Source organism: Condylura cristata, unplaced genomic scaffold (assembly GCF_000260355.1).
Source record: "Condylura cristata isolate star-nosed mole 26May11 unplaced genomic scaffold, ConCri1.0 scaffold00023, whole genome shotgun sequence".
Taxonomy (NCBI): Eukaryota; Metazoa; Chordata; class Mammalia; order Eulipotyphla; family Talpidae; genus Condylura; species Condylura cristata.
Genome location: NW_004567124.1, coordinates 5,342,200 through 5,368,957, shown reverse-complemented (window position 1 = coordinate 5,368,957; position 26,758 = coordinate 5,342,200). Strand labels below are relative to the sequence as shown.

Sequence of the window (26,758 nt, the reverse complement as noted above, 5' to 3'; positions counted from 1 at the left end):
CCCCCTCCCCCCCCAGCCCCGGGTCATCTGGACCTTTTGTGTGAGTAAATATATTCTGAGAGCAGGTGTTTCGGCTTTTTTCTTCAGTGCTTTCTCCCCCTTGACCACAACTGTAATGCGTGCTTATTGTGGAGAACTTGGAACCACTCACTGGCCTGCTGGGGCCTCCGTCCCCACAGAGTATCCCCTCCTCCCACCCTCTCATCCAGTGGCCAGAGATCTTTTGCCCACCATGTCTGCTCTCAACGCCTCCTGTGGTGCTCAGTCCTGCTCTAGGCACCCTGGCGAGTGTCCCCAGGGAAGAGATCCCCTCCCGCTTCAGAAAGGCCGTGAGGTGCATGGACAGTCCAGGCTGCTTCAGTGGAGTCCCTGGCTTGATCTTTGATCACCTTGTTTGAAAAGATCCACCATTGCCATTTTGCCATTTTGACCCAGCAGATATCTTTATTTGATTCATAAGTAAAAACACTCCAGCCAGATTCTGTCAGCCCACCAGTCTGTTTCACACCTAAGCCACATCTTCTGACCACTTTTGTTTTTTGGACTGAAGATCTTTTCGTTCTCATCAGCTCTTTTGCTTCCATGTACCTTTCACAACAAAATTTGCTTCTGATTTTGTTTGCATTTGTTGGTACTGATTTTTACCTTCTGTCATTTTGGAATTTTCTTTTGTGCCTTTATTTCTACCACACTCAGTTTCCCTGGGTAAAATTGTGCCTATTTGAATTATTGAATTCTTTTTATCAATTTTGAGTCAGCGAGGTTTTCATTGCCGTTCTTGTAGCTATGTTTGTATTTTGTGTTTGTTTTGCTTCAGCTTTTTTCCTGAAGTTTGTTTTTCCCCCCTATACAGCTTGCCCACGGGGGTTCACCACTGCCAGTGTTGTTAGATTGGTAGGTCTTTTCAAGCCTAATTTCTCCTGGTAACCAGAACACCCATGGGACCAGAGTGACAGGTCCAGGAGAATTTGGAAGGAGTTGAGAAGTGGCACTCTCTTTGGGGTGACTCTAGGGCACCCAAGTTGTCATGGAGGTGTCTTTGTAGCAGAGACATGAAGCAGTTAGCAGTCAGACCCTCTGAGATAGGCTGCATTATCTCTATCAGTTGTCCTAGGACCTTGAATTCACGAGCACTTGGTGCCTCCACCCCCAGTGGGTGTCTGAAGAGGCCATTCTGGGCTCGTGGATGAGGCAGCAGTGGTTAAGAGGGTCGAAACCACCCCCACCCCACCCCCGTGGCAGCAGGTCCCCTCTCCTCTTTGAGCTGGTCGCTCCACTGATCTACAAAGTCGCTGACCATAGGGCTGTCAAAGTTCTTTGGGCTTTATCCTTCTCTGGGGAGGATGTGGACACTTCGGGTGTCAGGAAACCACTGTTCCTGTAGGAAACTCCCTGCGTGGGTGGAGCAGAGGGGTTACTCATGGTCCTCTGCTCAGTTCCGGCCCTGGGACCCTGCTCCCCCGCAGCACCCTGGCACAGCCTGCTGGCAGGGGTTGCTGTTCCTTTTCTCCAGTCATCACTTGCTGAGTGACTCCCTGGGACAGTTGCACCCAGGGGAAGCAAACTCATCTGCCTAAGTAAACATCCACCTCCCTCAGAGGAAAGCCCCCCCCCAACCCTCCCCAGCGTCTCCAGGCAGCTGGGCCTCCGCTCTGGGCTCTGTGGGTCTGGGCAGTATTTGTTCTCCATCCCTCCTGCCTTGGACTTCTTGCTGTCTCCTTCCATTAAGCCTGTGACTGTTTTCAGATGCCTATTTGTATATACAAGTCATGTCACGCACCATAATTTGTGTTTGTCTAGATCAGTAAAAGCAGCCCTGTGGCCAAGGGCCAGCTGAGATGTATAAATACCCTCCAACTCTCCGCCTCCCCACCAGATGCTAAAACGCCATCCCTTGAACCCTCTAAACCCAAAGCTGTTGGATGACTGGATCAGGGGAGATGTAAAATATAACTTCTTTTGATGTGCTTCTCTTTATCCTTTCTGTGGAATTTGATCAGTGTTTAAGCAACTGTAGCTGATTCCTTGCCCACTTCAAAGCAGAAACTCTTCACTCTATTTGCAAAATTCCCTTGGAGAGAGTGAAGTGTTGGAAACCCATTTAGACACAGATTGTTCTTGATGTTAACTCTCCGATGCCCAATCAAGGGGGCTGGGACGTATTTGAGGCAACCACCACTGCAGGCAGCTTCAGCCCAAAGCTGACAGCAGTGATTCTCACGCCACGTGCTGGCTTTGCACAAGGCCAGGGTGAGGGATTTCAGTGGACTGGAGATGTGCATTTTTTTTGTTAGCTCACATTAAGGGAACAAATGAGTCTCAGATGTCCTAGGATACCCACTTACGTCAGGTTTTCTTATAAAATATCAAGAGAACGACTCCCCTGTTCTTGCAGGAGTTTTATTGGGGGGGGGGGAGGAGGCCTATCCTTTTCCCTCAGAGAAATTATTGCCTTCCTGGCCTTCCACCCTTTCAAGAAAGGCAAGGGATTATTTCATCTTAAATAGGAAGCTGCCCGCTCCCCTCAGCAGTACACTCCATTGATCTGACTGTTCTGCTCCCCACTCTGCCTCTGGTGAAGCTTCTTGCAGCCCCTGCACCTCTGGCCTGTACCCCAGTTCTGTATGCAGAAATAAATCTTTAAAAAAAAAAAATAGAAGCTTCCCTACTGGTCTTGCCTGGAATCTGGAGTATGAGGACTTTCTCAGCAGCTCTGATGGGTCCTGTGGCTGCCCACGAGTTATGTTTGCTGTGAGAAGTCTCTCACGTTACTGCTCTCCTTCCCCAAAGCCATCCCTTCTCCCCCAGCATCTCTTCTAAAGCAAGATACTGCCCTGGCTAAGCTGCAAGCCCCCAGCCCCAAATGTTAGCTAACTAGATTTTATTTTTAACTTGTCCCGGCTTCACTCACTTAAAGGTTGGTAAGTCTGTCGGGAAGCTTGGGTGGGAACTGTGCCTTGGCCCTGAAAAGTGGATGTGTTCGATCCAAGAGGGCGCTCTGGAAGAGAACGAAGTGCACATTGACTTGTCTCATAAAAACTGCCACTCTCTACCCTAGTCACCAGTGAAAGTGGGGATGATGGGGGAGAGAACTTACTTCCCTCTTGGGCTTCAGGGAGGAGGGCAGGGGGCAGGGGTTGGGGGTGTTAATCAGGCTGCTTTATCTCTTGATCTTATTTTGTTCTTTCTTTCTTGATCTCTGCCTGCCCCCACTCTACTGGGCATCCCTTTCCTGCCTCTCTGAGCTCTCAACCTTCAGGCTGTCTGAGGGCCCTGAGGCAGAGACCTTGGGGTGAGTCTGGCAGGTCTAGTGTCAGCAGGGGCTGGGCTGGCCATACATCTGTTACCCAAACTGGGATCCTGGGAATGAGGGGGCTGCCATTAACAATGGCATAAGGAGAGGCCTCACTGGTGGTGCATGGATTAAGCCGCAATGCTATTAAGTTATCCCTGGGCGGGGGTGGGGTGGGGGGTGGCTCAGCAGACTTCTGTCTTACCGGCTGCCCCCCTCAGCAGTGTATTTCAGTCAATCCATTGGTTGTTCTGTTCCCCACTCTGTCTCTGGTGAATCCTCTTACTGCCCCACCATCCTCTGGTACACTGGCCTACACTCAAGTTACTGTATGCGTAAATAAATGAAAATATTTTTTTTTTTAAAAAGCAATGAAAGAAGAACAATAGGTATGAATCACACTGTCCCAAACAAACAGGTGGGTGGTTGTCTGACAAAGGCGAGTTTCCTGTCCCCTCAGGTTTCTTTTCATTTTATGAGGAGTGACGCGCCTCCGTTAGAGGCTCGTGTAGCACCTCCGTGCTCAGGGGGCCAGGCTGGATGGGGCCTGGCCACCGCCGGACAGAGGGTCCGGGGCAGGGGCACCAGCCACTCAGCAGCCACTGACCCTGTCTTGCCGGATCTGAACTTTTTTCAAAAGAAGTCAACAATCTAGATTTACATATGAGATCTCCCAGCTTTTAAAAATTGGCAATTTAAAAATTTAAAAAACACGGTGTGGGCCAAGCACAACATCTGTGGGCCGCTGCCTGTTTTCAACCTCCGGCCCAGACCAATTAATTGATGGCTGTCTTCTGTGTCTCCGAATTCCGGCCACGGGAAGTTTCTTACGGAAATTGCCCAGATTGACCATGAGTGAGGTGGGAAGAGGAGAGGGGAGCTTGACTTGGCTTTGAGGAAGCATTCATTTGCCTAATAAATATTTATTGAGCACCTGTTATGTTCAAAGCGCTTTCTCTATTGAGCTTGCTTTTCTGTTTGCTGTGTCTCACACATGCCGATGGACCCTTTATGTCAGGGGCTGTGGGGGCCCATGCTGTCCCCTGGGGTCATGACCAGGAGGGGTGCATGGAAGGAATCAAAGAGAGGACACTAAGAAGGGAGGACCTAGGGTCGTCCTCAGGCCCTGAAAGGTTAGAAGACACCGGCTGAATACAGCAGAAGTTCTCCTGAAGTACCTGAGAATGTGGGGCTGGCACAGAGGGATCCCAGCCAGGGACACTTGTTATGTGAGGTCACCAAAGGATCTTGCCAACCATCTGCCTCACCAGGAGCCAGAAGTCGCTGAGGAACAGGCTGCCTTCAGCTTGGTCCATGAGGAACTTTCTAACGCTGTTTTGCATGTTCTTTCTGGTGGTTGGGTTAAGCTGGTCTTTTGTTATCCAGAAGGTCTGATACCTGGAGTAGGCCTCCCGCACCCCCTCCAGACTTCTGGGCCTTAAACCCTCTTTGGTCCATGGCTCTGTTTTCTCATGGGCTCACAGCAGGCATCGACTTATTTGTAACTCTCTGGTGGCTTGAACATGAGGGTCAGGTGCCCCAGAAAAGAGTCTGATTATAACAGACTCAGTTCACCTGGGGTGGAGTGGGACAGGCTCTTGAAGAGTCTATTCTTGATGCTGCGAGATGTCACTCATACATTCTGGCCCCTGCAATCTGAACTCCAAGCGGGAGATAATAATAGCCACTCACAGGATGGTTGGAGACAACTGAGGCATAGAGCGCTTACGTCACTTGGAGGCCTCAGAACCGGTGTGAGGAGCCAGCCAGGTTCAGGCCAGGTAGTCTGGCCTCCTGCCACTCTGCTGACCGTTGGAGTTTTAATTTCCTTTAGTGTTCGTTCTTCACGCATCTCCCCTGCCTCCCCCTTGTTTCAGGGCTACCAGCATTCAAGTGTTTACTAGGTTGGGTTTTTTCCCCCTATGCGCTTGGCCAGAAGTAGGAATTCATCACCATCTGTGAATGTTCACTGAGCCTCCATGGTTTGCGTGGAATTGTACTAGAAACACTCGACCCGGGGGCTGGCTTGGCAGTAAACCCGGTCTTTCCACAGAACTTCTGAGGACAAAGCACCAACGGGCTGGAAAGAATTTCCTTGAGGGATGGGGGCACAGGTGTTCACCTTAGCCTTGCTGCCCCACCTTTCTTTACCCCAGTGTCAATCCTAAGCAAGGGAGGCGCTTTTTCTGCTCAGAGTCTGAGACCTGAGATTTCAAGTGATGTCCCCAGACATGTGCCCCGCACCCCAAAACCTCAGACTTCTTGACGGACTTCAGATTTGCTTGGGATTAGAGGCAACTAGCATAGCGGCTCACGAAGCCCTGGCGGGGGACGCGTGGGGGGTCTGGAGATGGTGCCGGCCACTGAAGGTATTTGAAAACCAGTGTGTTAAATAGTGGCGATGCCGCCATGACCCGGGAGACCTTATGATCTTGGGGTGCTTTGGAAGGGGCCCGTGTGCTCCGCCAGTGGGGCTGTCGTGTTGCTGGACTCGGAGTGAGCCCATGTGCAGGAGCCAGCCTGGTGCGCCCATCACCTCTGCCCAGGGTCCGGGCAGCCCCTTGCTCGCCCCAGCAGGTAGGCCCCTTGGCTCCCGGCCCTCCCCAGCCAGGCCAGACCTCCGGCAGGATGCCAGAGCCCTGTGCCCCAGCCCGGGCCCACCCCTGCCGATGGGATGGGTCTCTGCACAACTTGTGCTCTAGAGCCACCTTGAGATTTGGCGGCCACTTTGGGGAGCTTCGCCAGGCTCCTTCAGGACTTCTCCCTGATCAGCAGCTGTCCAGCAGCTTGGGCCCCAGCAGCGCCCTTTGTGGAAGAGGTCGGCAAGTGTTCACGCTGCAAGCGAGCTCAACGGCTCAGCCTTTAATGTCGCAGCTCGGCTGCCGCTACTTCTTCAGCAATATCTTCCGAAAGTGTCTGTCACACTTTCTAGAACACAGGGGTCCGTTCCTGTGTCAGTTCTGCCTCGTGCCAGAGTTCATCCGCAGTGGGCAAAGGAGGGTGCCTTTGACTCAGCCTGTTGGAGTGCTGTCTGTCTGGGCTGGGGCTTGCTTGGCTGCGTTTTAAAATCAGGCTTTTGAGAACTTCCCCGCAAGTTCAGGGAGTTGTTTCCCAGAGGAAACACACATTGGAGGTATAAATAAGTGTACACTTTGAGCTTGACATATGCGCACACTCATGAGACTCTCCCCACAAGTGTCCACCGCCCCCGCAAATTTCTTCCTGTCCCTGTCACCCCCCTGCTGTTTGCCTGTAGCACCCCATCTCCAGGCAGCTGCTGTCTGCTTTCTTTCTGCCACGGCACGTTAGTTTGAAGTTCCTCGAGTTTTCTGTGAACAGAACCCTCCATTTGTTTATTTTTGTTGGTCTGGTTTCTTTCACATAGCATAATTATTTTCAGATTCCTCCATGTTTTTTTGCAGGTTTCAATCATGAACTCCTTTTTATGGCTGGGTACTATTTCATTGTATAGCTGTAAACACAGGCGTTTCGATCTTAAGGTTTCAATCAAAGCATGTTAGCTGAGACTATCAGAAGTAAGTGATCCATGTAAAATACTATGTTAGTGGGGAACTTGTACACTTGTGTTTTCTTTTGTTTTCAAGGTTTTTTTGGCTTAGACTTCATTTGGCCCTGAATTTTCACATAATTGTGGACTCAGCCAGGAAGCGCTCAGTACCTTGCAGTTTGCAAGCAGCAGTTGCCTTGCTGCTGAGGGTCCCTCAGTGGTTAGAGCCCCCCACCTCTGTCCCCCCACCCCTCTCCTGTCTTCCTGTGCCCGTCCAGTGGCGGAGCTGCGATGCCTTTTACGCAGATCTGTGTCTTCTTTGCAGAAGTCTTCTTGGGTCCAGTGCTGTTATGCCCCGTGCAGAGTGGCAATGCGTGTGCCTTCTCTCCCCTCCAGTCTCCCGTGGCTGGGCCTGGGCATGAGCCCTCGGCGCTGTGGTGCAGGATCTGTGTGTGGTTCCTGCTCAGGTCCAGCGCGTCAGGGCTGGGGTGTGGCGGGAAGCTAGCCTCAAGGATCCCCTCCCCTCATCCTCACCCTCACAGAGCTGTGGACACGGCAGGTGGGGAGTTTCCCATGAGGATTTTGGACCTGTATTTGGGCACTTGCTGGCAGAAGTCAGCAAGGAGTGGTGTTTCTGGGGGGCTGGAAATATGCCCCCTTTCCATTTTCAGTGAAATTCTCCTGAAAGAAGCCTGTGTGAGAGAGAAGCCAGGAGCCCCTGGACAATAGGCGCAGGTTGTTGGAGACCGTGTTCCCAGAGAACCCCTGGAGATGGGACACCTCACCTCAGGTCACCAGGTAGCAAGAGGAGGGAGTCAGAGTTGGAATCCAGGCCCCATTTCAGTCTTACCTAGTTTCCACAAGTGCTTAGCAAAAAAATTTGCTTACAGAAAGCAGTGGGTTGATGTGACCTCTGTTATACAGGGGAGACAGGTATGGGAAAAGCTGGTTCTGGAAAGAAAGCCTGAGAAGGAAAAAGTAGAATAGACACGAGACCCAGGGTGCCCTTGACCCTGCTTTTCCTGCCCTTAGAATCTTAAGTGTTTCCAGGTTTGATCCATTAGTCCATGACCCAGTGCAAAGTTAAGAAAACTGAGGTGCTCACCCCGGGCTTTGCACTCCTCGGTGAGCACCGTCTGTGGAGGAGACACTCTCCCAGCAGGCACTTAGAGCAGAGAGCCTGGAGCCTGTTTTCCCGCCCTGCCCCCCAAGCAGGTCAGAGTCTTGGTGGAGACCAGATGTGCAGGTGATATTCAGGTCCGGGGCGGGTGGTCAGTTGGTAGAGGGGTGCTCTGGAGCTGGAGGTGTCTGTTCCATGGCACCAGGCCTGGGGAGGGGGGTTCAGTGCAGCGTGGGAAAGGACAAGGGAGGGGCTTCCTTTCTGACACATAGGAGCATTCTCAAGTGAGTGAGTGTGTGTGTGTTTTCTAGGCCATCCCCGTGCAAGTCATCGATACTTTCGACAGAGGAGGGAGACTGAGCTCATTCTTCTGGTGGGACAACTCAGGTTCAGACTTTTCAAGGGGTAGGGGGACAATATTGGGTAAGAGTTTGGAGAAGAAATGCTCCTCCATCTCCCACTCCTCTTGCTTGATGCAGGGAACAGAGAACGCTCAGCTAACTCAAGAAGTGGCTGGTTGTCCAGGAACTTGGTCTTGCCTAGTGCATGAAGGGCCCCCTCGGCACAGCTTGGCAGACTTTGAGGGGCATCCTGTGGGGCGAGAAGGAAGCGCCTGGAACCCTTCCCTCCCACACCATAACCAGCGTGCAGGCAGCCGCCGTCTCTCCTTCCCCGTCCCCTCCTGCCCCCCAACTCTCAAGGATCCTGTTGAAGAGCTCAGTGATTTGCTTCCCTCCTTCAGCCCTGGTTTGTCACCCCCTTCATGGTTACCAAACAGCCCCAGCCCCCGCCCCCGCTGCTGGGAATTCTAGTGAAGGAAGGAGGAGGCAGTTGAGCTGGTGACAGAGAGGGCTTTTGGAAAGGGCACTGAAGCCCCACAGTGGGGTGTAGTAGGGCTGGCAGATTCAACACGGCAGTCACTGCCCAGCAGCAGGGCAGTGTCCCGCTGTGGTGGTCACTTCTTGTCATCTGCCAGCTGAGTTTCTCATTGTGGACCCCAGGTAGCCTGGGCATCATGGATTCCTGGAATAGGAAGTCAACAGTTCACACACACCGCCCGATGTTGGGGGATGCCTCTCCTCTCAGGCTCCGTGCGCGAGGAACAGAGAGCGGCAAGAGAAATGCTGATGTGTAGAGAGCCCTGCCGCTCCAGCTCCAGAGCCCTGTGAGACGGAGCCTAGAAAGTGCCCCAGGAGGGCGTCTGGGCCCACGCCCCCTGCCAGGGAGGATCTCAGTTGCCGCCCCTCTGGGAGCCTCTGGAACTCGGGTTCTGGAGCCAGCTGGGTTCTGGAGCCAGCCATTCTTCTGCTCCCCTCCCCGGGTTAGGATGCAGCTTCACGCTCAGGAAGTTCTTTGCTATCCATTGGATGCCTTTGTCTCACATCCCAACTGCTACCGTCACTGTTTGCTCGCTTCTCTTGGGTCTGGGGTTTTTGTTTGTTCGCTTTGCTTCGAACCTGCAGAGAGAGTCAACATTCTGACGTCTTTTCTCTCTCCCTGTCTGTTGTTCCATGTGGAGCAGAAGAGGGAATTTTGTTGGTTGTCCCCGTCCTTCATCTTGGGTTTGCTCTCCTGCTGTTGATGACTGAGGTTTGTTTTCTCCAAGGCCCTGGAGGTCCAAAGGCAGTGAGGGAATGGGAGTGGAGAGACACAGCCAACTTTAAGCTGTTTGCACTGTCCATTAGTGTGTTTCAGGGGTCTGTGGAATGTCAGTGCTAGAGGGTGAGCGGGCGGAGTGGGGGGGGTATGGGAGAGGCTGAACCAGTCACTTTGTAGCTGGGATGATGACCCACATGGGTCTCCCCCCCCCCCATCACCCCAGGTGTCTACATGCCTTTTCTTCTGGTAAATCCAACCCTGATAAAATCTCCACTCAGCAAATATTTGTGGAGCAGATTTACTGCAAAGCCTTTTATCTAGTGACTGCCTACAACCTTAGTCTCTGATGACTGTCTCTTTTGGTATGGCAGGTGAATGTGGGGAAGGGAGCATTTACTCATTGAAAAGCAGCTCGGCTTCCTGCACTTCCGTACTGGCTGCTTTAGCAAAGCTCCCTGGCACCATGGTTGGGCCCCTGCTGTTTTTAATTGCACCTCCCAAGACCAGCTGGTTGTTTAAAAAAAAAAAAAACAAAGCAAAACAACTTTCTGGGGTGGGGTCTCTGTACCCACCTTTCCTGTGAGTCCTGGCCTCTAGGTTGGGTTCAGGAGGCTGGGGTGCAGCTGAGGTCTTATTTGTCTCCTGCGTCCTCTGATTGTTGGTGTACAGAGGGATAATTCCATTTTCTCGCCTACTTGTGCCCAGATGTGACATCCTAACCCCACACTCCATGCAGGGCCCAGGGAACATCCATCTGGGTCTCCTTGCGCTCAGGAGTCCCTGTCTTAGTGAGGAAGGGAAGACCCATGCATCCTACTGGGCCGTGGTGCCGAAGAATTTGGCCAATGTGGGACAGTGGGGACTTTGAGAAAGGGGGGGCAGGGATCGGTCATCCTGAGGAGGCAGAGCCAAAGAATGGGAGACTTTTGAGTTGGAGTCATAACGGGGCCTGCCACAGGGCTGCCCAGAGCTGGGGTACCTACCTGTCACCTCAGCACCCCACCCCCAGCTGACCGCCTCTGACAAGGGGTGTGGAAGATCCACTTCAGAGTTGCGGCTGCAGCGTGCTCCCTTCTGCCTGAGCGAGTTAAGTGTCTTGAATTTCTGTACCCAGGTCCTGAAACACCTGTCTGCTGTCTGGGAATATGGTGGGGAGGTGGGTGCGGTGTCAGCCAGGGCTAGGCACTAGGGCGGTGGAAGGGTCCTGGGCCCCGTGGAAGCGAATCTCACGTGGAAGCTGACTGGCTGCTGGTTGGGGCTGCTTTGGGGTGCAGCTTTTAGCCCAGAGCCATTTAGCTGGTGAAGGCAGCATAATGAGGGCCCCTTGACTTCTTTCTCTCAGGTTCTCCCTTCTTGTTTGTTTGGAATTCTCATCTTCCTGCCTATAGGGGTTCTTTGCTGTTGTAGGTGAAATTGCCCCCAATGAACCAGAACCCTTTGTTAGGACAATAGGAGGTCTGTCCCCCTTCGACTGAAAGGAATGTTAATTGGCTGCCTAAGTGTCCTCACACTGATGCCCAGAATACACAGGCTGTCCATTCTTTGTTACCGTGTAGATGGAAACGGCTTATGTAAGCTTGTAAAACCTTGGTCCAGAAAGAACCGGAGTGTGTGTGGAATGTTAGAGCTTGGTGTCCTGTAAAGGTGCTGTTTTCTACCGACAAAGGTAGCCATTAAACTAACTTTTCTAGAAATACGGTTCTTTCCCACCCTCCCTTACTGACTCCCTCCTTCCTCCTCCCCCCACCCTGACAAACCCTCCCAGGTGCTGAACAGAAAAGTTTGAAGATCCTAAAGGCTTTGGGGCCACTTTTTAAAATAGGGAAAAAGTTGTAAATGTGGTTAAGGCTGAAATGCAGGAATGTCTCTTCCCCTGTGGTGTTTTGCCAGCAACTGTAAACTCCAAGTGGAGGGAATGCTTGTCTAGAAAGACCCCCTACCCCCCAAGCACCCCGATTTGTTCGTGCATGTCTGCAGAGCACTTGTGACACTGCTTTATCTCTCTAGCCAGTGACTCATAATTAAGGAAGTTACAACTGTGCAATTAACACAAATCCCCCTTATTTGCCCTCTTTACCTCTTCCCCCCCAAACCCTTTAGTCATGAATGCCAGTCTGACATGTTCCATGAGGCTTTGGAAACTTGAAGATTTGTTTTGATAGGACAAGGCAGCCAGTTATCATCACTGTCGGATTTTACTTGCTTCACCCCAAAGTCTGTGAGAATCTTCAGGAAAAAAAGAAGAAAGCAAGCCCCACCCCAAACGTGCAATCTGTCCGACACAGGAAGTGATTCAGTTCATGCAAACCTGCCGGGCAGGCGGTGGGAGGCTGGGAACCCGGCCTGGGAAAAGACGCCAGCAGAGGACACTCAGACCTTAATGGTTTCTGCTTTGTGGAGGAAAGTGAAAAACAGAATGACTAAGAGTCCTGTAATACGAATTGTTTGTTTAGTGAAGTGAGCTAATATTTGAAGTTCTCTGGCAGATAAGACATGAGAAATTGCAGTTGTTATGGGGAGGTGACTTTTCTTTGGGGCCCTGCCTTTTTTATTTTTTAAGATAACAAAGATAATTTCGCCCTCTGAAGACATTTATTAGTGGAAGGTGGAGATCTGAATTTCTACCCCCTTCATCATCTCTGAGCTTCAGGGTCAAAGGAGAGATCATTAGGTAAAGGTCTCCAACAGCTCTCGCTTCCTCTTTTCTCTTAATCTTACCTTTTCACTCACAGCGCGATTTTTGAGGCTGGTGAGTATCTCTCTGGCTGCTCATTTTTGTTTCCCACATGGATGGAACATCATCACCCTGTCACAGGACGAATCCTCTCTGTCCTGGGGGCTTCTACCTGGCTTTTTACTTTGTTTCCCTTCCAAATTGAAAAGACAAACTAACCCATTTCCCAAAACTAGTTTGGAAACAGAACCTCGACGTGTCAGCTATGTGAGCAGCCCCGATGCCCAGCCAGACCCCGAATCATCCAGTTGAATGAGAAGTGGTATCTGGCACAGCTGGGTTCTTGGGTCCACCTGTATTTCAAGAGTGAGTTTGTGGATAAGGGCCATAAACAAAGCTGGGATGTCAAATGGGCTTTTGCCTTAGCTCATCAGAATATTGTCAAGGCTGAGTATCTTGAATTTCCACTGCAGTTCTCTGAAACAAATAAGTGATATTCAGTCTCACTTCCACTCCCAGTGACTGTTAACTGGCTGAGTCAAGTTGCCATCCAGAAAATTCTGTGAAGCCTTTTGACTCTTCTTTTTTCCCCTTCTTTCCAGTTACCAGAGACCAACTTGGCTCTCTGTAGCATCTTCTGTCTGTGACTTGAAGCTCCGTCAGGTTCTTCTTGGAGAACAAAACCCAAAAGTTTGCAAAACCCAAAGCTGTAGAATAGAAAGTTTTCAAATGAAACACTCTCCTTCCCCTCTTTCTCCTTCAACATTCATCCACTTTGCGTGGGGAGAGGGGAGGGCCGGGAGCAAAGACAGAGAGCCTGCTGGTTCTGGCACAGTGCCCGCTGTGTGGTTCACAGGCAAGGAAAGTATCTGGGGTGTAACACCCAGGTTCAAGCCTGGGTGCTGTTTCTTGCTGTTCTGGGTGGCTTTGGGCAAGTCACCCAACATTCTCCAAATGCTTCATCTGCAAAGTGAGCATGATGCCACCCCACGCTGCAGGGCCCAGGTAAACAGAGGTGTGAATTGCACATTTCTCCATCATCTCCTTGCCCATGGGCTCTCGTGGCCCCAGGGCAGCAAATGTCCCCCTCATGAGGCACTTGGCATTTCTGGAGACTTCCAGTTATAACAGTCAGGAGTGAGGGTGCAACTGACATCTGTTGGGTGGGGGCAGAGATGCTGCTAAATATCCTGCAGTGTGTGGGACAAACCTCACAACTAACACAGGGTTCTCTGACCTCAAACATCAGGACAGCTGAGGTTGAGAAACAGTGGGGCTTGCCCTTCTCAGAGCCCGCTGTTGCGAAGTGCTCAGTGTATGTGTACTTTCCAGATGACTATAATTAAGCCAAACTTTCTCTATAAATCCTTTTCTATAAAGTACACTCTGCCCACTCCTGGCCTTCTGGGAGGATGGAAGCCCCCAAGGTCCAGTCTTCGTGTGTTTCTGTGTGGCCTGCTGGCACTTTATTGGGTGATTCCCTAAATTTAGCAGCCTGGCACATGGTTATTGAACATTTGCAAGTTCGTGTCGAAATGGAGCTGTTCCTGATGGCAGTGTTTCAGTGACTGGTATCAAGGTTATGAGATTGTGTTTTCAGTTCCTCCTAGGCCAGTCAATCTACACAACAAAAAAATGTTTAGCATGCTTAGAGCACTTGCTGAGAAGATCTAGGAAACTAGTATGGCACCTATGTCACGGGGTAGAATTGACAATGAAAACTCCATTATCTGGAACCTGCCCCTCCCCAGAGGGGAGCCTGATTTCTCATTCTTGGTGCCAAGTGACAAAAACAGGCTGTTACTGGACATGGAGTTCAGATGCAACCACCAAGATCTTAAAGAGAAAACTTAGGGCCTGGGAATAGCGTATTCAGTTTTCAGAGCCACTTCACAAATTTTAATGTAATTGGAAGCCTCAGAAAGTTGTAGTGACAGGACAGGAATTACAGTATGCATCCTTTACCCGGAGCTGCTACTTTTTGGTCCTATTATTCCAAAAACATTTGTCATCCTGAAGCGTGAGGCCTTCAGGCAACTTCACTACAACAGCAAAAGAAAAATAGCTCCCTACAACGAAGAAACCAGGTTTTGTTGTGCTCAGACAGTTTATAGACTTTGTCAGCTCTGAAATCTGAACAATTTCAACATAAGACATAATTATACTAAAAAATTAGTTGTCATTTATCTGCAGTGTCAGTCTGGCTTCTTGTTCGAGGTGATCGGCTGGGTGACCTTGAGCTCGGTACTCAAAGAGTCAGTCCGTTTCCTCAACCCCAGAAGCAAGAGATTAGATGAGATGCTGTTACATTTCCCCAAGTACCAGCTGTGTGCCTCTCTGGAGTGGAGGACCAAGGGGGCATTCGGTTAACCAGAGCTTCACTCCCAGGATAATTTGTTCCCTGAATTTTAGGCTCTTGTGATTTTTTTTTTTTCACTCTTATCCTAGGGACCTGCTGTGAACCACATGTGCTGTGGGTTTGGCTGTGTTTACCAAAGGGAATGGAAGCTGGGTGAACCCCCAAATCAGATGTCCTTTTCCCTAGAACCTTTGTGTTTGCTATACCCTTATTTTTCCTGAGCTGTCTATGGAGTGGAGGTGACGGTGGGGGAAAGAGCTCTGAATCTGATACTTGCAAGCTAATTAAGGGTGACAGAAAAGAAGTCTCAGCTCCAGAAAGCCAAATGGAACACATGCCAGGGGCCTTGCAAAGTCTCCAGCACAGATTTTTGTCTTTCTTAGAAGGTCTAAGTGATGAGTGAGAACCTAGCTCAAACTTGAAGTCGCTTAGACCTACTACAGAAAGAGGGGAGTGTACAGGCTTTGCTTGTAAGTGAATGAACACGAGCTAGTGGGGTGAATGGATTGTCAAAGTAGGGTGCGGTGGCTTGTGGCGTGTACTCAGCAGATGGCCTGATGGCCGCAGCATGTACGTTCGAGGAAATAAGTATCAGGTTGGGCTTGCAGGTTTTTTTTTTTTAAGATTTATTTATTTGTACATACAGAAGTGGGGTACAGGCCAGAGGCTCAGGGGCGGTGAGAGGCTTCACCAGAGACAGAGTGGGGAGCAGAACAGGCAGATCGACGAAGTACACTGCTGAGGGGTGCAATGGGCGGGCCAGGAGAGGTCTGCCACGCCATGTGGTCACCTCCGGGGCAGGCGGGTATCGAACTCATGCAAGTGGCTTTAGCTTTTCAGTGCAGCGCTTTAACCCGCTGCGCCACCAGGGAGGGCCCTGGGCTACAGTTTCAATTGGTAATCTCAAGATAGGAAATAACTCCCTTTTCTTACCCTACAGCACAGCAGATTCTAGGCTGGAAATGCAAAAACCCAGGGGAAAAATGGTTTGAAATGAGTGGCAGGGGTGGGGTTTTGAGTTATTCGTGTGCTACTTGGGTCACTTCACAAGTGAGCCTTCCTTGAGAGCTAGAGTAAGTTCCTACTTTATGCCAGTTGTGCAAATCTCTGAGTAGTTTGTTCTCCGTATCAAACACCAAAGCCTTCTGAAATGGTTCAGGAGGCCAGGAAGGGCCAGGAAGTGTTACTAGAGTGAAGGACAAAGGCACACGCTGGCTGTACTTCACACTAGCTCTGTCCTAGTCGTCCACCTTCCAGGTCCGTTTCTCCCTTAGTCTGTGAGATACGACACTTGCTCTGGAAAGCTGCCCTGAGCTGCGCTGGGCTCTGTACCAGTGAGCTGGTGCTGAGGCGCAAACCCACTCAGCAGCTCAGACAGCCTTAGTTTATGGCCGTTTATTTGGACAGCTGATCACCTGGGCTCGCTTCTGGCTGCAGGTTGGGGCTCAGTCTGCCCCCCATGTATTGGTCCTGGGCCTGAGTTCTGGCTCCACCTCATACACATTATGTGACCTTGAGCGTGCTGCATGATCCCTGAGCGAGGGGAAGGTGCCATCTACTAGGGTTTTGCCTGCGTTTGTATTTTCAGGTATTGTCACGTGCCTGGCACAGAATCTGACTGAATAGATGTTGGCAGGTTTTTGGAAGATGGGGTCTGCCCAGTCCAAAGCCGCGGTGCTTGACATTGGCTCCGAGGTGGCTAAGGAAGGCCACCCTGGTCGCAGAGGGCACAGTGGTGTGTGGCAGGAGGTGCCCCACTGTGCCCAGGGACTCGGCTTCGGACTCTGGCACGTTCCCCAACTTGGCTGTGGCTCCCACCACCATTTTGAGACACTTCACGGTCCCTCTTGGAGCCAAGGGGAGGAAACCTAGTTTCCTGCCACAGGAAATGGTTTGGCCAGTAAAGAATATATTTAAGGATTAAAATCTCTGCCCAAGGAGTTTGCGAGGGTCGCTGGAAAAGGCTGGAGGGTCTCTCGCCAGGAAGCCGCTGGGCCTGAGCAGAGAGTGCAGGGATCACTGGGGCGGGGGTCCAGAGGCCTGTCCCCCCAGACCCTGCAGCTGCTCTGGGGATACTGGGAAGGGCTGGGTCGGGGAGAGGAGTGGTCATAAACAAACCCTTTTCTGCAACCAAGCAGGCTTATGGTAACATCAGCCCGGAACTAAGGCCTATTTACTGGATTCTCAAAATGGGCCTGGTGCCCTGTAAGGCTTAGGAGGGTGTGTCCTGGACACATCCACCAAATTAAATCCAGCAGCTGCAACTCCCAAACCACTATTCATTGCTCTGTAAGCACTGATGTGTGTTTTGAGTGGGACCGATGGAGAAGGATGGAATATTACCAAGGCTGGCTCTGGGCAGTGCACTCTCCAAACCAGAAGGAGTTGTTGCGGGAGCATCAGGGATGAATGAGATGTCCTCCTTGTTGTGACTTTGGGAATGGTACGGCCCCAGTCAGGGCCATGGGCTGGCCGACTCCTGGACAGCCAGACTGGCAGTCACATGCTCTGAGCCGGCCGGGTGGACAATTCTGGGTGATCCCAGGACTAGAGCTTTGCCTTTAGGACACAGTGGGTCACAGTGAGGGAGCCATGTGTAGTTACTCACATAGCTTGGGGCGAGGCTTGAGATAAGGAATACATAAACCTTAAGGAAATTAAAAGCTCCGGGTGGACTGAGACCTCTGTGCCATCAGCCTGACTGTGCATACACGTGGCCAGAGGAGAGGAAGGGACTGGGCTTCGGGGCATCTGCTGTGTACCGTACTTTGCCAGGCACTGTCCTGACTAGGAGTAGTAATAGATAACAATGACGGTAGAGTCCTGCTATTGATTGTCTTTAAATATATGCCAACAACTTTCTGCACAGAATGTCAGTCTACCCTCCTAGAAATCCAATAAAGGGACTTAAATTTCACATGGAAACATTTAAGCACTGAGCAACTGGATCACCTTTATGCAGTCCCCGAACCCAGAGTTAGTGCTTGAAGCCGTGTCCATCCACAGCCAGAGGCCCAGAGCCCGGAGCTCCCTCTGTTCTTTTCTCTTGAGTTGTGGACACATCCACACTTCACATACTTAAAGTGTACGTTTGATACATTTTGATATATGTGTACTCTTTGGAAACCACCACTACAGTCAAGATGATAGATGTGCCCTGGAAGCCCCCTCCCCCCTCTCCATCCCCAGGCAACAGCTGTAGTGCTCTACTGGCTGGTGTGGTTTTTCCTTTGCTCTGTAATCGTCCGCAAACACTCCTGTCTGGCTTTCACTCAGCGGTGTAGATGCATCTGTGGTCTGTGGAGATACTTTGTGCCTTTTTATTGCTCCTGATGCGACTGTATCACAGGCGTATCCAGTCACCTGCTGATAAACATTGGGTCACTCCCAATTTGGGGCAATTGCAAATAAAGCGTCCGCAGCACCCGCCTGTGTGCATCTTCGGGGCCACTGCTTTCGTCCGAGAGGGAGGACGCCATGGTCGGCTGGATTTTTTTTTTTTTTTAAAGATTTATTTATTTGTTCATACAGAACTGGGGTACAGGCCAGAGGCTCAGGGGCGGTGAGAAGCTCCACCAGAGTGGAGAGCAGAACAGACAGATCGACGAAGTACACTGCTGAGGGGAGCAGCGGGCGGGTCAGGAGAGGTCTGCCACGCCATGTGGTCATCTCCGGGGCAGGCGGGAATCGAACTCTTGCAGAGGTGGCTTTAGCTTCTTAGTGCTGTGCTTTAGCCTGCTGCGCCAGGGCCCAGCTTTGATAATGGAACTGTATAGGAATTTATAACTGGAGACAAATTTTTTTTTTTAAAGATTTATTTATTTGTTCATACAGAACTGGGGTACAGGCCAGAGGCTCAGGGGCGGCGAGAGGCTTCACCAGAGACAGAGTGGGGAGCAGAACAGGCAGATCATCGAAGTACACTGCTGAGGGGAGCAGTGGGCGTGTCAGGAGAGGTCTGCCGTGCCATGTGGTCACCTCCGGGGCAGGCGGGAATCGAACTCATGAGAAAGCGGCTTTAGTTTCTCAGTGCTGCGCCACAGGGGAGGGCCGGTCGGCTGGATTTTAACTTGAGAACCATCCAACGCTTTTCCAAAGTATTTATACCATTTTACATTTCCGTCAGCAATGTATCACATTTTATTGGCTCCACTTCCCTGCCAAAATGGGTTGCAGTCTTCTTCATTTTAACCACGAACAACACGTACAGGTAGCTCACTGCAACCCGAGCTTCTCCGATGACTCGCCCTAACATACTCCCTTGCCGTGTGTCTGTGCCATCTTTGTGTGCAATGTATGCTCATGTGTTTACTTCTTTTAAAAGTTGGCGTACTTGTTTTCTTAGTATTTTAGAGCTCTCTATGGTCCGTGGTTCTCGGGCTCTAGTTGGATCCGTGCTTTGCCAGTATCGCCCCTCTTTGGCCGTTTGTCTTGGTATTCTCTGAGCCATGCTTCCAGAGACCAAAAGTTTAATATTGATGAGGTCTAATTCATCAACCATCAGCTGTTTTTAAAATGGAATGTGCTTCTGGGTTGGTATTAAGCAGTTTTTGCCTATCCCAAGGTTCTCAGAAAGGTTCTCTCCTTTGTTTTATTCTAGAAGTTTATAGGCTTAGCATCTTTGCTGAAAATCAGATGTTCATTTATGAGTAACTGTCAGGACTCTGTTGGGTCCCACCACCAGTTTACCTATCTTTTTGCCATGACCAGACAACCTTGACTATGTCACTCCCTTGCTTTTTAAAAACGTAATTATATTATCAAAATAACTCATGTGCATAGTTTTATTCGAGAAGCTTGTTGCTGTCCCTGTGCATCCTGTTCGTACTGTTTTTTTTTTGTTTTTGTTTTTATAGCTGGATATTCTGGACAGTGTTCATATCTAAGGAGTAAATAGTTGATTAAGTGCTCAGAGTCTGGTGCTGCAGGGGCTTGTGGGCAGGGGGTTAAGCAGCCCAGTTAACAGGCAGATACGTGGTCATTTTGTTGAGGGATCCACAGACACAGTGTGATGGGCAGGACTGTTACACTTCCCCACGCAGTGGGCTGGGGCAAGGGTCTGGCTGTCACTGTCCCAGGTACTGAGCGATCTCGGGAGCCTTCATGAAATCCTGCCCAGCCCTTGTCTGACCTTCTCCCCAGGCAGTGCCCTGGTGGCCCAGTCCAGAGCCCCCCATCTCTGGCTCTCTGGTCCCTCTTCTGCAGAGAACAAACCTACCTGTCACGGGATGGGGAGGGCCTGTCTGCAGGAGCTTGGAGAGGGGAGCAGCCTCTTCTAGAGACTTAAGGCCCATCGGGCTGTTTGGGTTTTGTCCTGAGAAGTGTGTCGTTCCTCCGGTTCCTGAGTGTCACCCAGATTCTGGGGCACAAATGGAATCACTTCTGTTGGCTTTCGGCCACCCCCTTTCCACTCCTGCCTGCTCTTTCCTCCCTGCTCCTGGTATTGGCTAGACTGGGACAGAGGCACCCGTCAGCTTCTCTTCTTGCCTGGGCCTTTCTTATTCCCTTCCCTTCCAACCCCCTCCTCTTCTCCCCCACCCCACTAGTACTTTCCTGACCTGCCCCCCTCCTCCTATAGCAGCTCTGCACTTACCCCCCACCCCGTCCCCGATTGCCTGGAGCTCTCTGTGCAGTAATTCTCTTCAGGCCTGAGAGCGAACAGTCTGGGCACTCTAGGAGGGACTGGATGAAGAACTAGGGACTGCAGTGCCTGCAGATGTGACAAACTTCTGTCCTCCTTGACTCCTTCCCATTCCTCAACATTCCTTAGCCCAAAGTGACCACGTCACAAACCCCCTCATGCCAGGCCCACCTCAGCCACTCGCACCCGCCAGAACCCCGAGCCTCACCCGGCTGTCCCGTGTTGGCCTGTTCCTTGTCTTTTCTCCTTGCAGGGTCCTGAGCAGGAGAGGCCTGGCAGGCTCTGGTGTCAGGTTCTGGGGCTGTGGGGACCCAGCACATCCTGCCCCGCCCCCCCCTTCCTGGAGGCTCAGGCCTGTAGGGAGCGTCACCTCTCTCCCAGCCTTCCGCTGCGTGCCCCATGGAGGCTGCGGCCTTCCTTGAGCTGTCCATCATCCCTTCTCCTGCCTGTGTTACCATTCTTTTTAAAACAAGGAGGCCACCCCATTCTATCAACAAGGTAGGGTGGGGTGCATTGACAGCCCCATTCTTCCCTGGATAATGCATGAGCCTTGTCTTCCACTCCCCACCCCACCCACCCACCCACCCATGGAGGTAGCTAGGAATATCCAGCTGGCCTCCTGCTGGGGCTTTGGCCAACGCCCAGGCGTGAAGGTGGCCACTTCCCTGAGCGATGGGCACTCGTGGGAACAGCTGTGTAACTCAGCCCCTCCACTCAGCTGTCGCTACTCCCTCTCTCTTCTCCTCAATCCCATACTCACCCCATTTATCCAGCACTGGCTTTGACGCGTGGCCAATGCCTTGCAGAATAGTAACGCTCACTGGTGCTTCGCAAAGCTGTGAGAGGTGGGAGGTGGGTGGGACAATGTTCCCGTTTTACAGATGAAGTAAGGGGAGTCAAGAGACCTCATGATGCACCCCGTATCTCACAGCTAGGAGAGCGGAGGCCTATCTTGACCCCGGGATTCGTGACTCCACAGCGGGAGCCTTCCTTCTGCATCCCAGGCCAGTCCCAGCCATCCTCTCTGCCTGGTTACTCCTACTTGGAGCCTGTGGGACCTCCTTGATCTGGGGGTCCCACAGGAGGGACATGCCCTCAGTCAGCTGCCCCAGTCAGTTTCAGGGACCCAGCCAAGCCCTGACTGGGAGCCCCTCCCTCACAGAACACCCATACATTCTGTTTTTTTTTCAGGCAAACGGGTGCCCTTAGTCATAGGGGGCTGGGGGGGGGGGAGTTCTTGCAAAAGCCTCTCAGCGACCACACCCAGCTGTTAGAAGAGTTGTTCCCACAGACTGTGGGACGTGAGGGTGGCCCTCCTGTCGCCAGTGCAGAGCCGCCCGCCGTCCTCTTTATTCAGGAGCACCCATCCCACCCACTGCAGCTCTCCATCCCCCCGCGACCCCCCTCTTTGCTTGTCCACGCAGCCAGAATTGTCAGGGACCATCTCTGCCACATGCACGCACCCAGCTGGCATCAGCGTCTCGGAGGCGTCTATGGCTCCCAGGGCCCCGCGGTCCGCCCTGCCTGCTGCCTTCTACCCAGTCGCCCCTCTCTGCTCTCTAGTCTCTCCAGCCTCACCCTCTGCTCCCCTCATTCTCCACCCTGGCGGGGCCTTGGCTCTGGCCCGGCCCTCCGTGGGCCTGGGGGGAGAGGCTCCTCTCTTGCCCTTTCTCACCACCTCAAGGATACCCCGCCCAGGCCTGCAGCCAAATGGGGACTCCCAGGCCATGTACTCTGCAGTGCCCTGTGCTTTTCTGTCTGAGGACATCGCAGCTTGTCACAGTCTGTGTTTATTCATGTCGTCTGGCCGCCTGGACAGGACGCTCCCTGGTGTAGGGAACGCGGTGCCGTCTTTCTCTGCGCCCGGAACCCCTGGGGCCACACGCTGCAGACACCCATACAGTATTCGTTAAATAAAGCCCTCGTGTGAATAAGAACCTCTTCGCCTGTCTCCTACTGGCCCTCATGTTAAACTTTACGTCCTTTTTCTCTGCCTGGCAGGCACACCTCTGCTGCCTGAGATCCCCAGTAGCCCTGCTGGCAGACAGCCTGGGGATTTATAGAGGAGGCTCTGATTTATTGGGCTGTCGGAAAAGTCATGATGCATTTTTGCTTGAAAAACATAGAAAATATATGTCATGACTTTTCCAACAAGCCAGTAGTGTATCGGGGTAGGTACTGAGGTTCCACACTTTAGCAAGCTCCTGAACCTTGGTCCAGCTCACCCAGGGACTGCGCAGGCCTGGTCTGAGCCACACCTGCCCCAAGGCCAAGGCCCACCAGGTGTTGCCTGCACAGGGACAGTGGGTGTTGCAGAACTGAACCTGGTAGGGAGCCCCGCATCCCCCGGCTGCTTGCTCTCAAACCCGCACTCTGCGTCAGAACAGCCTTGTGCATGGTGGCACTGGGGTACCCCACCCACCATTGAGGTTAGGGGCCCTAGGACGCCACTTGCAAAACAACCCCCAAGCCGGAGTGGGCTCCTGAGAGGTCCGTAGTGTAGGTTTAACCATTTTAAGTTCCCCTTCTTGCCTCACCACCGATACCAATTATAAAAGGGAACAGGAACGGGAGGATTTGCAGGGATTAGAGGAGGTGGACATGTCGCCCGCCACCAGTGTCTCTGCGTCCCTGTGGGCCACACGTTCATACCTGGAGTCTGGGTTGCTAACCCCCCTCCAGGCAAGCACCAGTTTCATCTTCTCAGAGCAGGATTCAAGCGCCCCTTCGGTCCCACTGTGGGGTGGGGGTGGTGTGGGACAGTCGCCCCAGGGCCCACTGGGGTCAAGGTCCACCCTGCCAGCCCGGGGGCCCGACCTTCCCTGGCGGCGTGTGTGTTCTTCTGGGATCCCTGCCAGCACTAACAGGGACTCTCTGATCTCCCGCCCTCTGGCTGGAGAGAAATGAGGGGCGGGGCGAGCGCGGAGTCCCTGCCTGCTCGTCTGTCCGGGGCTGCAGGAGGCCCGCTGAGTCCTCTCCCCTGTCTCTTTCTGTCCTGGCAGGTCCCTGGATGGCCGGCTGCAGGTGTCTCATCGGAAGGGGCTGCCTCACGTCATCTACTGCCGCCTGTGGCGATGGCCCGACCTGCACAGCCATCACGAGCTGCGGGCCATGGAGCTGTGTGAGTTCGCCTTCAACATGAAGAAGGACGAGGTCTGCGTAAACCCCTACCACTACCAGAGGGTAGAAACCCCAGGTAGGCCATCCCCCCCGGGTACTGTAGCGCCCCCTCCTCCCAAGGGAGGGCATGGGGTCTCCTGGGGAGGCTTGGGGACTTTGGGGCCAGCCTGAACCCACTGCTGACCTGCTCTGCTCTGCCTCCCTGGACAGTTCTACCTCCCGTGCTGGTGCCGCGCCACACAGAGATCCCGGCCGAGTTCCCCCCGCTGGACGACTACAGCCATTCCATCCCCGAAAACACTAACTTTCCCGCGGGCATCGAGCCCCAGAGCAATATTCCAGGTAAGCACAGGGCCGCTTGGGGTCAGGGGCCCAGGACAGTGCCTTGCCTTCTGCCCCCCCTGGCCTGGCCCTGTAACCCCCATCCACACGGAGCGCTGACCTGTGGGCCCAGACTCAGAACCCCCTTCTCTTGGGAGAGTCACTGTGGCCTGGCTCCCCACTCGCTAATGATGCTTTTCTTGGCATGGGGGACCGGCTTCGTGACCCTTCCGCTCGGACTTGATGCAGTCATTTATTTTGGAAGCGGAAATAGCAGCACTGTGTTTCTCCAGCCGCCCCTGGGGCCTGCGGCGTGCAGGCAGCATCCCGAGGGCCCGGAGAAGGTACGAGGCAGCGAGCGCCGAGCGCGGCCCTCTGAGCAGACCGCTGCGGGGTTACGGTCTGGTGGGAACTGAGGTCAGAACTAGGGTTCTTGCTCTAACGGGAGAAGTGGGCTCTGATGTCAAAGGCGCCAGTGTTTGGAGAAGGCCTCATTGTATGTAAGTAGTGCGAATCTCCATCCCCCTTCTGTGTCCTGGAGAAACGCCTGGTAGCCCTCGGACTGTTCAGATACTGTGGGCCTGGTGCCACATCTGCTGACTTTTACTCGAGGCTATAAATGGTGCCAGTGGGTGGAGGCCTCTACCCCAGTAAGTTTACTCTGCTGAGGTGACCCAGGCATGTGTGCTGGGTACAGGAGGAAGGAGAGACCAACGTTCAGACCCTTCCCAGGCAGTGCTGGTCTCAGGGACGTGTTACCCACTCTGTTCATCACGGGCCTTAGCCACGTCAGGGTCTGAGGGCTCCGGAGGACAACATCAGGCTCTGGCATCACTGTACCTGCAGGCTACTTGGGGAGCTGAGACATCCCCTAAAGAAAGAACAGATAGTAACAGTGCAGGGTTTACAAAATGGAGAGGAGAGTCAAAAGGAGGCCACCCTGAGGACAGAGATAGGCCAGGCTGAGACAAGTCCAGTGTCTCCTCAGAAGGGCGGGCTTAAACCCCAGCTTGGAGCCTGGGGAGAAGTCAGCCTGGCAGAGCCCCTTGACTCAGGCCTTTCAGATTTGGGTGGTAGCAGTTCAGAAGGCTGCGGGGAGGTGGCTGGGCCCAAGGCCCAGAGGAGCCCACAGCGGGTGCCCTCGCTCCAGGCCAGGGATCCTCCGGCACCCACTCCTGGCCTCACTGTGCACGCAGGGGACACGTTTGCAGAGGGTATCTCAAGGGTGCCCAGCCTTGAGGCGATGTAATGACCCACCTTCCTTCTGATTCCCAGAAACCCCACCCCCTGGCTACTTGAGTGAAGATGGAGAGACCAGTGACCACCAGATGAACCACAGCATGGATGCAGGTCAGAACCTCGGGTGGTGCGTGCTTAATCCTGGTGGAGGGCGGCCCTCTGCCTCTGTCCAATATGTCTAGCCAGCATTGGGTGCCAGGTACCATACAGGTTTCAGGGGCAGAAGAGAAGCCTCAGCGGGTGAGTTTGGAGGGAGACTGAAGACCTCCACAGTTACCCTGCTGCCTCAGGTCCACCCTGATGGAAGAGCTTGCCGGTCAGGGGCTGCCTGGCTGGCATGGGGAGGGGGGGTTAGGGACGGGCAGGCCTTCACGGTGTAGGTTTTTCTTGAGTTGAATCTTGGTGCTTATGGTGTTGGCCAAGCTGTCACAGTGGGCAGAGAGTGTGCCAGGCAGAGGTGTGGGGATACAGACAGGCATGGACAGCCTGGTGCTCTGGAGGACAGTGAGGCCTCAGTGCAGAGCAGAGAGAGAAGGGGCTCACTCGGGGTGCTGCTGCAGGCCTCAGCAGGGTCTGTGCCTCAGGGAGGTGCTGGGGACAGGAGGCAGCAGTGACGTGGTCACCTGAGGGAGCTTAGGGCAACCATGGCTTTGCCAAGCTCTTTGCCAAGAACTAGAGGAGACCCCTGGAGCATCTGGTGTGGTGACCACATGTGAGCTGTGTGTTCTTGCTATGAGACCCAGCTTGTCTCCAACCGCGTCTCCAGATGTTCCCACATCATTTGTCATGGGACCAAATTGGCTCTCAACCAGACGCTTCCTGAATTGAACCTCAGCCGCCCCCTCGAAAGTGTGCCATGTTGTGTGTGGCTGGTGTGGGGCCGAGGGAGCCCAGCGGCTTCCACACTGTCCAGCCTGGGGCACGTGGAGCCCCTTTCTGCTCACCGTCAGGGGGTGTGGTGCGAGGACAGGAGGGACAGGAGAGACTGGCATGCTCCTTGTAAACATAGTCGCTTAATGCCTAGCCTGGATGCCATGGCGCTCGGGGGTGTGACCTCCTGGCCCCCTCCCCCACGAGCAGCTGCCTCCCGCATTCAGTGCCAAGGGACGGAGATGCACACTTGCTGCTCTTCGATGCTGGCCGGGAAGCAGGCCAGCGCGGTGTCCAGATGCTGTCTCTCACCCCCTTTCTCTCCTCTCTGCTCTTCCTCTCTGTTGACTTCTGTTATAAAAGAAAACGGGCCACAGGAGATGGTCAGTAAGTTGCCAGCAGAGGCCTTCCCCAGCCTCTCTCCTTCCAGCCCCTTTTCTGTCCTCCCAGAAGTGCACCCACGTGGCCCTGGTCTCGGCGTCAGTCGTCTATGGAAATGGACGCTGGCGTCTCCTGTTGATTTCCTCTGCTTTGCTCACAGTTGCCTACTTTGAATCCAGTCTAGCTATTCATGGAGCGTCTCTGCCAGCTGAGGCGTGGTTGAGTTTCATCTGGACCCTGAGGGTCACCTTGTCCTGGCCCGCGCCTCCCTGATCCCCATTCAGGCCCTTTCATACCCGTGTGGACGCCTGTGTTCCATGAATCATGTCGCCACAGAATAGGAAGCCGGCACCTGCTTAGTGCCTGCTCATGCCAGTCGAGGCGGGGGCCTGTTACACCCCCACCTCAGTTTCCACAGATCACGCCATCGATGGTGGTATCTGCATTCCCACCTGACAGGACAGATCCAACAGATTAACCCCCTGCCGAAGGCCCACACTGATGGGTGCGGGTGGCGGCATGTTTGGCCTCCTCTCCCAGCTCCCGGGGCCTCCTCTCCCGGCTCCCGGGGCCTCCTCTCCCGGCTCCCGGGGCCTCCTCTCCCGGCTCCCGGGGCCTCCTCTCCCGGCTCCCG

At 53.1% G+C, this 26,758-nt stretch overlaps 1 protein-coding gene across 1 annotated transcript in view; it reads left to right on the top strand.

Annotated features, from left to right (window-relative positions):
* The window catches only part of SMAD3 (SMAD family member 3), a 105,684-nt gene that overhangs the window by 61,526 nt on the left and 17,400 nt on the right, over positions 1-26,758 (top strand). Inside the window, exons 2-4 of the mRNA XM_004687647.2 lie at positions 23,196-23,389; positions 23,524-23,655; positions 24,910-24,984. Of these exons, the coding sequence (XP_004687704.1) occupies positions 23,196-23,389; positions 23,524-23,655; positions 24,910-24,984 (401 nt within the window). The remainder of the gene's footprint in view (positions 1-23,195; positions 23,390-23,523; positions 23,656-24,909; positions 24,985-26,758) is intronic.